The sequence below is a fragment of the Sardina pilchardus genome, chromosome 14 (genome assembly GCF_963854185.1).
Source record: "Sardina pilchardus chromosome 14, fSarPil1.1, whole genome shotgun sequence".
NCBI classification, from domain to species: Eukaryota; Metazoa; Chordata; class Actinopteri; order Clupeiformes; family Clupeidae; genus Sardina; species Sardina pilchardus.
This window is the reverse complement of record NC_085007.1, coordinates 11,908,531-11,920,940: the sequence shown is the minus strand read 5'-3', so window position 1 is coordinate 11,920,940 and position 12,410 is coordinate 11,908,531. Positions and strand designations below refer to the sequence as shown.

The 12,410-nt window shown below is 41.9% G+C and overlaps 1 protein-coding gene across 1 annotated transcript; it reads right to left on the bottom strand.

Moving 5' to 3' along the window:
* Positions 1-6,728: 6,728 nt before the first annotated feature.
* Positions 6,729-8,065, bottom strand: LOC134101244 (uncharacterized). Its single transcript, XM_062554841.1, is given in 2 exon segments — positions 6,729-7,495; positions 7,498-8,065. Coding segments are annotated over 2 exon segments (1,335 nt in total).
* Positions 8,066-12,410: the final 4,345 nt, after the last annotated feature.

Here is a 12,410-nt window from a genome sequence, read left to right as displayed (position 1 = left end):
CCAAAATCATCTCGCCAAATATGGTCTTGATACCTCAAAGCGTTTCCGAGATTTGACCTCACTTCCTGTTTGGAGGCTTCGCCGTCGAATTGCCACGGGCGAACGCTTTGATGTATGGAAATGAAATGTACACCTCTAAGGTCTGTAGACCTTGTGTTGAATTAAGTATGAGTTGTTCACGTGTATCTTTATATACTGTCTATATGTATACTGTATGGGCAATTCCATGCAAAACTGCCAAGTCCATAACCCCACACAGCATCAAACTATGATGTGGACGATGATTTCTTAAAAGTTTACCATTTCACTCTTCTTGTTTGTACAACATATTCAATGACATAGTTAACATAATCATTTGCATTATACAAGTGTGACCCCCTTTTCCAATCTTATGTCTAAACATATACTGGAGTCACATTCATAAACATAATTTGAGTAAGGGCAAGTGAAACCAAGGCAGAATGCAGTAATGGCAAGTGACAACATTATGTAGATACTGCAATCTGCCTTGGTTTCACTCTACTTTGTACAAACTGCAAACAAAAAATGCAAATCTGGATTTCCGGTGACGTCATGTGCAGGGTATAAGCTAACAGCGGAGCTCCGTCTATCTGACCATTAAAAATCCTAACAAATCGATGAAAACTTGGCAAAAACAACTACATTGACAGGATGGCAACATCATCTAGAGGCAAAGGATCGAAAAAAAGCGAAAGCCCGAAGGAAGAGAGTAGAAATACGACGCAAGGTCAAGTTGTTGGGCCCAACATGGACCACGAGTCACGAGTAATGGCTGAGCTGGAAAAGATGCGAGCCGAAAACCGCGAGGGGCAAGAACAAATCAAGGCCTCGCTTGCCGAAATAAAATCATCTATGGAAGAGCTAAAGGGTGAAGTAAAAAACTTAAACACACGAACAACAGAAGTGGAGGATCGCGTTGGCGAGGTGGAGGACAATGGGATGAGGTATGAGAGGGCATTGAGATACCTGTTGCGCAAAGATGTAGATCTAATGGCTCGATGCGAAGATTTGCAAAATAGACTTAGACGCAATAACCTACGGATATATCGAGTGCCTGAGGGAAGCGAGGGTGCAGACACGAAGGAATTTGTAAAGGAGCTGTTGAAATCAGTACTTGACCCCAGGCCTGATGCAAACTTGCAAATTGAGAGAGCACACCGAGCGCTCACAGCCAAGCCAAAAAACCCCACCGACCCTCCCAGGTCCATCATAGTAAGATTCGTGGATTACTCTGTGAAGGACGCCATTCTCAGACAAGCATGGAAACAACAGAAAATTGTCTACAACGAAGAGCAGATCTAACTCGATCATGACTACTCCCCAGACTTGCAAAAGAAAAGAACGGAGGTGAGAAAAGTGATCAAGAGTTTAAAACAGAAAGATATCAAAGCCAAATGCATCTACCCAGCACAGCTAAAGATATGTTTAGATTCTGGTGAAAAGACTTTCGCGACGATCACAGAAGCCCTTCCAACACTTCGAGAGGTGGATATTCACCCCAAGATAGACGAGCGTGAAAAGATGGAAGGGGAGATGGCCAGGTATGGTAGGCCTACTTGGAAAAGCGCAGAGGGGAGAAGTGAAGGAACTTCAACGATGCTGACACGCGCGGATATGCATGCCTTCTTTGCCAAAGATCAATGAACTTTTAAGCACATGCCAAGTTTTCTATTAGAGGAAATGTTACAGCGAAACGGTTAGGATAATGACTATTCTCTACAATATTGGATGGAACTCTGCTTACGGGCGCAGCGACAGATCCACGAGGTGGACACCAACAGCGCCGACACACATTGTGTGATTCCCACGAAGGAGTGGTCACCATCCTTCGCCCAGGTTACAGCGGGGGCTGGTTTTCTTAATAGTCTGGGGACTAAACAACTCTATGGGCTTATAGGAAATCAGTTGGGTATTTGGAAATCTATGGTTTATTATTGTTATGTTTTCTTTAACTGTTCTATTTTATACTTATGTTTCTTCTTTCACCTTGAGTTCAATGTTGGGCAAAAAGTATGCTTACATTATTGTTCCATGTATGTACCTTTGAAGGTGAGAGTGTTGGGGTGGAAATTCAGAATTTCACATAAGACATGGATGGTTTAATTTGTGTTAGTTACAATATTAAAGGTCTAGGCAGTCCAATCAAAAGAAAAAAGATAATAAGCCAACTTAAAAAATTACACTGCTCAATAGCAATGATACAGGAGACTCATATGTCAGCAAAAGAACACTTGAAATTAAAAAGAGAATGGGTGGACCAGGTATTCAGTTCTTCCTTTGAGAGTAGTAGGAAAAGGGGGGTGGCCATTCTGGTTAATAAATCAGTCTACTTTAGCCACATACAGACAATTACAGACAAGGAAGGGAGATATGTGATGGTGAAAGGGACTATTGGTGGTACAAAAATAACTTTATTAAATGTATATGCTCCAAATGAAGACAGCAGAGATTTTTTCAAAAATATTGGAACATTAGTAGCAGATAAAGCAGAGGGTATTATTTTAATAGGAGGAGACTTTAACTGTGTCCTGAAACCAAATATGGATAGGCTCCCAGTAACGGTGGGTTCAGTGTCTAAAAAATCTACTACTCTACAAGCAATGATGCATGAGTTGGGTTTAGTTGACATATGGAGATATCTACATCCTAGAGAGAAAGATTTCACTTTCATGTCTCAGGTACATGGAAGTTACTCTAGATTAGACATGTTTTTGATATCTGGAACAGAACTTTACAGGACCAGTGACTGCAACATAGAACCCATCACAATCTCAGATCATGCACCTGTGACTCTAAAGATAAGCATGGGACCTTGTAAACAGTTTAAGTACTGGAGATTGAATGTTTCTTTGTTGAGTAATGAGCTCACTAAAGAAGAAATACAGAAAGAGCTGATAGATTATATGGCATTAAATGACAATGGATCTGTATCCCCCTCTATCTTATGGGAGGGAGCTAAAGCAGTGATGAGGGGTAAAATCATTGCTATTTCCTCAAGGCTGAAAAAACAAAGGCAGTCAGAACAAAACAAACTGGAGAAAGAAATTAAGATATTGGAGTCAGAACATAAACAGACAAACAACCCACAGGTTTTAGGATTATTAAAAGAAACTAGAAACAAATTAGATGACCTGTTAACTTTTAAAACTGAAGGAGCATTACGATTTCTGAACAGGAAATATTACGAAATGGGAAATAGAGCCAGCCGCTTGCTGGCTTTTCAACTGCGGAAAGAACAATCTAATAGAACTGTACATAAGATATCATGCCCACGCCAAGGTAGGACTTTAACACAGCCTAACGAGATTGCGGAGGCATTTGCTACCTACTATAAAAAGTTATATGAAGAAGAGAGGGACCCCCATAAAGAAGAAAACGTTGAAAATGTTCTTAAGTTGATTAAATTAAATGCATTAACACCATCAGAATCTGATGCAATATCATCTCCAATTACAGATGAGGAAATTAAAGAGAGCATTCTTAAGCTTAAAAATAACAAATCGCCAGGGACAGATGGATTCCCAGGGGAATACTATAAAACATTTGTAGATAAATGAATACCATTATTGAACAGAGTCTATAACTATGCCTTGAGAGAGGGAGACCCACCGCACTCATGGTCAGAAGCAGTAATCAGTGTAATTCATAAAGTAAATAAAGATCCTACACAATGTACAGTATGTCATACCGCCCAATTAGTTTGTTATGCGTAGATCTAAAAATTCTAACCTCAATAATTGCAAAGAGAATACAAAAATATATACATAAACTTGTGAAACTAGATCAGACAGGATTTATTAATAATAGACAGGGAATGGACAATGTTAGAAGGGTACTTAATTTGCAAGCAGTTGCAGCCAGTAGAGATGTTTCATCAATGCTCCTGAGCCTAGATGCCGAAAAGGCATTTGACCGAGTGGACCTTTTCTTCCTCCAACAGACCCTCAGAAACATGGGCTTTAATGAAACATTCATTAAGTGGATAAAAATGTTTTATAAAAAAACCCATATCTAGAGTGAGAGTCAATGGACACTGCTCACATTTTTTCCCACTGGGACGGGGAACGCGACAGGGAGACTCTCTGTCCCCCTCTCTCTTCGCGCTAAGTATTGAACCACTGGCGGAGCTAATAAGAACCAATCCACATATTCAGGGTATAAGGGATGAAGGAAATGTTCAGCATAAGATTTCATTGTTTGCTGATGATATAATATTATTTATAGAAAATCCTATTACCTCTATCCCAGCACTCATGAATAGCCTTAATGCTTATAGTATTGTGTCAGGTAACAAAGTTAATACAGATAAATCTGAAGCCATGATGATAGTAGGTAACTGGCCCTCACAACTAGATAACCTAGTCTCTTTTAGGAGGTCGCAGCGGGGATTTAGATACCTGGGGATTTTCCTAACACCGAAACCTTCACAATTATATAACGCAAACTACACTAAATTGATAAAAGAAATCAATATAGACATAAGTAGATGGGAAATGTTACCTTTGTCACTATTTGGTAGGGTTGAATCTGTGAGAATGAATGTTTTGCCTAGGCTCCTGTTCTTATTTCAGTCGTTACCCATTATAGTTCCCCAGTCCACATTTAAAGTGCTTGAAAAACGTATATCAAAATTCATCTGGCAAAATAAGAGACCAAGAGTCAGGCTGAAAATATTGATGTCATCTAAGGAAAAAGGTGGTCTGGGTCTACCTAATTTAAAGGTGTATTATTGGGCAGCCCAGCTCAGAACAATAGTAGCATGGATAGCCAGAGGTGAAATGGGTTGGGTGTCCATTGAGCAGAATTGTCTACCAGGAATAGCACTAGATATTTTGCCCTTCCTCAGCCAACAATCACAAAAGAAAATCAAAGTTAAGAACATATACACAAAATACACCCTCAAGATTTGGAATACGATCCAAAGACACCTAAGAGGAAGGGCAGCTTTGTCAAGGGCCATGCCCATTGTAGGTAATTTAGAATTTCTCCCATCTTTAGTGGACATAGTCTTTAGAAGATGGGCTGAGAAAGGCCTACGAATAATCAACCAGCTTCTAGATGGACAGGTTGTCAAGACTTTCTCACAAATTAAGGATAAATTTGATCTGCCCCAAAGTGACTTTTATAGATATCTTCAAATTAGGAACTACATAACAAAACATGCAGACTGGGACCTACTCAGGAGAGACCCCAGTTGTATTGAAACACATTTCACACATATACTGGAACACCGCATAATAACAAAGCACCAAGTGTCTCAAATATACAAAAAACTAACATCAGATATGTCAGACAACACTTTACACATAAAAGGACAATGGGAGATGGAACTTAATACAATAATTGAAAATGATATATGGGAGGATATATGTACTGAATGTCATAAAGGGGTGGGAAGTCAATTATGGAAAGAGTTTGATTGGAAGGTAAAGGTGAGATTCTTTAGGACCCCACTTCAGATTAGTATGTTTAACAATAGGGGTAATAATGAATGTTGGAGAAACTGTGGGAGGGTAGGAGACCATACCCACATATTTTGGGATTGTCCCAAGATACAGCCATACTGGAGAGACATTAAGGAAGAACTGGAGAAGATACTTCACATGGACATACCATTTGACCCTGTATTCATTTTGCTGGAAAAAACAACAGAACAAAACTTTACAAAAGACCAGTGTTATATTCTGCATGTCCTACTAATGATCGCAAGGAAAATGATTACAATGTGTTGGATGCAGCCTGAGCCTCCTACGGTGGAGGTGTAATCAAATCCAAATGATGGAGAACATGACTGCCATCCTACAGCTAAAATTACCCCTATTCCTTAGGAGATGGACACCTGTTATTCTATATATGGGTTAAGCATATACTTATAATATATATTTATATAAGATTAATGTAATAAGCTCACAATCAAGGTGAACCCCCTTTTGTTTTATTTTTATGTATTTTTGTATTATTATTATTTATTAATTTACGGGTGATGGGTACCCCTTCGTCTGAAATGAAAAGCGGGCTAGTAGCCGGTGCTTGAGATCGATATGAGATGTAGTTAGATAGGTAATGGAAAGGCTAAAGATCCGAGGAATGGTTGAAAATTAATATGGGGTGTCCTTTCCGAAACTGGTCGGTTTTACTCTGTTTGATAGTAAACCGAATGGTGTCTCGGTCTAACTGCTCGAGGTCTGCAATGCATGGGTGGATATCGGGAATGAAGTGTGCCGAGGGGCACGTAAACTCACTACATCTCAGCAGCCCAAAAAAAGGCAGTAAAAACATAACGGAGAGGGTGAAGTCGGAGTGTTGTGATATGACCCCTTTGCGAAGTTTAGCGAGGCAGGCGGCGAGAATGCTAGAGGTAATGGGAAGTCTTGAGGGACTGGCTGCTGCCTACGGATACCTTTAAGTAGCATGCCTAACCTGATGTCGGAGAAGGAAGGGCATTCGGAGCCGTAAATGAGTTTATAGAAGAAGTGAATGCCAGCTAAGTATACTCTAATAGAGGAGACTCTGATCTAGAGTGATGTGTGTGCGTAAGTGATAAATGAGAAGATAACAATTGTCAAAACTGGGAAATGTTAATGAGTGGATTGCGTGGAACTGTTTGAAGCAGGATCAGGCAGTCCAGTAGGACTGCATAGTCCTGGGTGCGAGAGCTCGGAGGGCTAGGTCGGTCGTGATGGGCTGGAGATAGCTGAGGGGGTGGTTTACAGGAAGATTGTCTCCGAAAAGCTGGGGAGTGGAGTAGGGTACTGGTCCGCCTCTGGAACCAAACTTCTGATTCTCTGAAAATCGAGACGAGAGAGTGAGTCAGCAATTTGGTTGTGGCAGCCTCGGACGTGATCTGCTCTTATTAAGAACTGGTAGCTGGCTGCTGTCCAGATCAAACGCCTAATCGGAGGAGAAAGCGCAGGGGATTTTGAGCGTGAGTTATTGATGGCGTTAACTACTGCTTCATTGTCGCTGTGAATTAGCACGCTTTTGGATGTCCACTCCTTCCCCCAGAGGAGGGACGCGATGACCACGGGGTAGAGCTCGAACAAGGCTGAAGACTCTTTTTCAGCAGTTATCTCTGTGAACTGTTGTGGCCACGAGGATGCGAACCAGCGCCCTTTGTAGAAACCTCCAAAGCCTATTGAAGGGGCTGCGTCGATGTATAACTGGAGGTCTTCTGGGGATAAAAGGCATTCGTCGTAAAACATACACAGACCATTCCATTCCTCTAAAAACATTTTACATAGTTTGAGATCGGGCAAAGACTGGGCGTTGAGCGCTATGATGTCTGAGAGAGACGGAGCTGATGAGGTGATGTTGAGAAGATGCGAGATGAAGGGGCGGCCCTGGGGAATGATTCGCATGGCGAAATTGAGGTGGCCTAGGAGGGAGAGGACTTCTTGTTTGGTGTGGGATTGAGAAGTTAAAAAGCTGTTCAGCAGGGAAGAGATTCAGTCTTTTTTTTCTTTTGGTAATGTCTAGAATCGGGACTGCATGTTTTCTCTTCGGAGAGTGGAACTCCTAGCTTTTGGAATGCCTCGGTTAGCGTGGAAATGCCTAGGGCCGGTGGATAGGATTGGGGGATGATGACGAGAAAATCATCCAGTAGGAGCACAAGGAATGTGAGCTGGTAATTATTCTGGAGAATCCAGCATAGCGCTTCTGAAAGCGTGTCGAATATTTTGGGACTGCTGTGACAGCCGAATGTGAGGCGGACTGCGAAATAAAACTTCTTTTGCCACTTGACTCCGAAGAGGTGCCAGAATTCCGGATGGATGGGCATAACCTTGAAGGCTGAGGTGATGTCGGCTTTGGCTAACCAGCAGTGTCTACCTGCCTTTTTGATCAAGGTGATGGCGTCGTCAACCGAATGATATTGTAGCGAGTACTCCTCGACGGGGATCAAGCTGTTAATGCTCGGTGTGCTGCTGTTGTGTGGAGCTGACAGGTCGATGATGAGTCTCTTTTTCCCAGAGTATTTGCGTGTAGCGATGCCTATGGGGTTTATCCTGAAAACTGGGAATGGGGGTTTGCTGAATGGACTGATCATGAAACCTGGGGGGAGGAGGGATGACTTTTGCGAACGCCGGGGCGTGTGGCATAAGAGAAAAGAAGGCCGGCTTAAATACTCTTGGAGCGGGAGGCGCGGTGAGTTAATTGGTGTCAATTGGTGTCAATAAAAAGGTTGACACTTCAACATTTCATTATGTTACTACCTTCGTGATCACTATCATTCATTCACATCACAGGCTATGACGTTTGTAGCCAAGGCTGCCGACAAATAGGCCTACACTGTAAATCTACACTAAACTGCAAACGTTTTCAGTAGCCTAAATCACGTTTAGTAATATTGTTACTGATGTCCCTTAATGATAGTAATATAGCCTAAATCATGCCTCTCCCAACAGTGCGCTGCTACTTGCACTGCTAGTCTAAACTAGAAAAGTAGTCTACTCAGATCTTCACCAAGAGAAAACATAACGGCCTGGATCAGACGGTGATTCAGATCACTCCCAAAATATAACAGTTTCTTCCTAGGGTCATTAAGACCTTTCCTGAAAATTCCATCCATAACTTTATGAGTTACCTTGCAAACAAACAGGCAAACATAACAAACCCCGATAAAAACATAACCTCCTTGAAGGAGGTAATAGAGTTCATGGTCATAGTGTAGGCTACCTTAATGCGAAATTCATTCGAATGAATGCGAAATTCATTCGAATTAATGCAAATTATTTTCTGTTGATTTCGGTTGACATTGACACCCACGGATGTGTACAGAGATATTGCTTTCGTGAACCAAATGGCGCCTATAATAATAAGAGGCCATAAAACATTTCCCCTAAGTCTCTTACAATTTGTATTCTATTAACGCATACCGTGCAAGCATCGCTATACTAACCTTACGTCCTTTCTCTCATTTGGGCCACAGGTTGTTAGACTGCAAGGTATTTCGAGACAACCAGAAACCCATCTGACATAAAATACTGTCCACGCATTATTATAAGCATATTTGTTTTAATATTTTGCACGTTGGTGCTATGGTGCACAGTAGCCTATATGATGAGCCCAAATACATGGCAAAACGTAGGATACGGTTATTAAGTTATTTTAATACAGAATTATATCACTCGGAAGGCTATACTTTTTCCATATAGGTAGGCTACACTTGTCAATTCAATTTTTCAATTCAAGTTTATTGTCATATACTCATAAAAGAATTTACAGTATAAGTAATGAGATTCATTGTGCTCAAGTGTCCAGAAATAAATTAGAAAAGAACAAAAAAAATAAATAAGAAGAAAAGTGCCATCTTAAGGGGGTTTCCCAGGACGGTTCAGCATCCTGATGGCTTGAGGGTAGAAACTGTCCTTGTATCTGCTGGTGCGGGTCCTTAGACTCTTGTATCGTCGGCCTGAAGGTAGGAGGGTGAAGAGATGGTGGCTGGGATGACTGGGGTCAGAAACTATACGCATGGCCTTTCTTCTGCAGCGCTGACTGTAGAGGTCCTGGATGGATGGTAACTCAGTCCTTGTAATACGCTGTGCTGATCTGATGACTCTTTGTAGCGCTTTTCGATCCTGGGCAGTGCTGTTACCATACCATGTAATTAGAATGCTCTCTTTGTACAGCGGTAAAAGTTGGTCAGTATCTTTGTGGTCCATGCCAAATTTCCGCAGATGTCGCAGAAAGAAGAGCCGCTGTCTTGCTGTCTTTGTGATCACACCTATATGGTGTGTCCAGCTCAGATCCTCACTGATGCCCAGGAATCTGAAGCTTTTGACTCTCTCCACTGCTGCACTCCCGATGTGAATGGGTGCGTGTTCTTCTCCCTGCAGCCGCCTGTAATCCACTATCAGCTCCTTGGTCTTTGTTACATTGAGCAGCAGACTGTTATCCTGACACCAAGATGTCATTGCTGCCACCTCTGCTCTGTAGGCACACTCATCACCATTCTTGATGCAGCCGATTATGGTGGTGTCATCGGCAAACTTAATGATGGTGTTGGAGCTGTCAGTGGCTGCACAGTCATATGTGTACAGTGAATACAACAGAGGGCTTAACACACAACCCTGTGGAGCACCAGTGCTGAGTGTTAGACTGGAGGAGGTGATGTTACCTAGCCGTACTGCCTGTGGCCTGCCTGTTAGGAAATTTAGTATCCAGCTGCACATGGAGGGACTGATGTTCAGGTCTTGCAGTTTCATGATGAGCCTAGATGGTATTATGGTGTTGAAGGCGGAGCTGAAGTCGATAAAGAGCATCCGTACATACGTGTTGTTCTGATCCAAGTGAGAGAGAGCAGTGTTCAAGGCCAAAGCTACCGCATCATCTGTAGACCTGTTAGACCTATAGGCAAACTGAAGTGGATCTAATGCAGTAGATAGACAGGATGTGATGTGGTCTTTGACTAACCTCTCAAAGCACTTCATCACAACAGAGGTCAGAGCGACAGGGCGGTAGTCATTTAAACAGCTCACTGATGATTTCTTAGGGACTGGGATGATGGTGGCCCTCTTGAAGCATGTGGGGACTACAGACTGTAGCAGTGAGAGGTTGAAGATGTCGGTGAATACCTCTGCCAGTTCAGAAGCGCAGGCCTTAAGAACACGCCCTGGGATGTTGTCTGGTCCTGGAGCTGTGTGCATTCACTCTTCTGACAGATTTACACACATCTGTCACAGATACCTGAAAAGGGCAGCAGTCTTGCTCTAACAGTACCTCTGACCTGGTGGGTGTCTCAAACCTGGCATAGAAAGAATTCAGCTCCTCTTGTCTAATGTGATATCGCTGTCAGCAAACTTTCACTTCCTTCTTCAGATTGATGTGACGTCTCTATCATTACAACGATAGCCAATAAAATGATCGGTATAAATGTTAGAATATTCATGAATCGTTTTGCATGAACCTTTTATGGGATATTATAGGATGACAATGGGAGGAGTGTGGTGCTCGTGCACGCATACACAATTCAACTCAAGTTGGTATTTATAAACAGCCGCCTGCGTAAACTTGTGCGCCGCATGGTTTTATAAATCAGAATATTTTTGTGCGTACGCAAATTCCAAGGTTTGTGCGTATGCAATGTTTTAGGGTGGAATCTACGCAAACCCTTATAAATGAGGCCCCAGAGGCAAAATGGCTTATCCCACAATATTAATAAGAGTAAAAAATTATTTGTGGATCCATCCGTTCTTGAACCTGCTACAAAATGTAATAATTTATATAATCAAATCGAAAAAGTTTTAAAAGTGTATTACCAGCGATTGCGAGGTAGAAGTGCTCTTATCAGACAACATGGTAAAGACACAGTAGCCTACGTCTTTATCATCTGTAATTAATAACAAAAAAAAACAGTAGAGGCAGAGCGTGGCAGTGGCTACAAGGGTCAGAGACCGTGGCAGATTCATTGGTCAGTCTGCAAGTGACAAGATTCACATAACGCGGTTTGGTGGGCATCTCAAGCATTACAAAATCACTGCAATAATTAAAAGGTCATTAAATCACTTGTGTCCGAGTAAGAACACGCATCGCGCACCCATAGTAGAAGTTTATCCAGGCTTTGCCACGACGATTTCTGGATCATATTCCTATATTTTGCACAAGTGTGACAACAATAATGTGAATGCTTAGGCCTACTCGAGGAAAGTCAAAGTAGCCTATGCAGTCAGTCAGTGAAATTGCTTCAATTCGCACTAAGCTATTCACGCGGATCATGTTGTCCCATTTGTATTTTAATTGTTTGACTGAAAACTGTCGGAAATATGTGAAAACACCCGGAAAATGTTTTAGACATGGACATAGGCGTGAAGCAGACCCCATTCATCGCAGATTTCGAGGAAGGAAAGCTCTTCGAAATCTGAAATGTTTGATAAGCAAGTGAATAATCATGTATGGAACTAAATATAGGCACTATCTCTATACGTTTCACATTAGGATACCTAATTCTTGATATCCTCTGATAAGACTACAGTTTTAATTGCAGATATAGGCTGTTGCATAGTTTGGTACTTTTAACGCATGTTGCATGGCCAATTATCTAGAAACATATGCCTACTTCGAAGTGCTATTTTTAATAGCTTACATTTCACAATATGCTGTGCAAATAAAGGCCTTGATTCGCAATCAACTAATGTTGTTGCACTGCATTGCCTCTATGTGTCGCCAACTGACGATACACAATATAGGGCACTAATACACACGGGAAATGTGCGTACGCCAGACATGAAGCTTGAGTGGAGGACCGCACATCCTTATGTTCAAGTCAGTGTTTGTACATCCGGACGTGAGCGTGAGAGTTAGCGTACGCAGCATTTTTGTGCGTACGCAAGCTTTGTACATGAGGCCCCAGGACATCTTAAAAGGGATTTTATATGCAAACAGGGAGGTTGAAA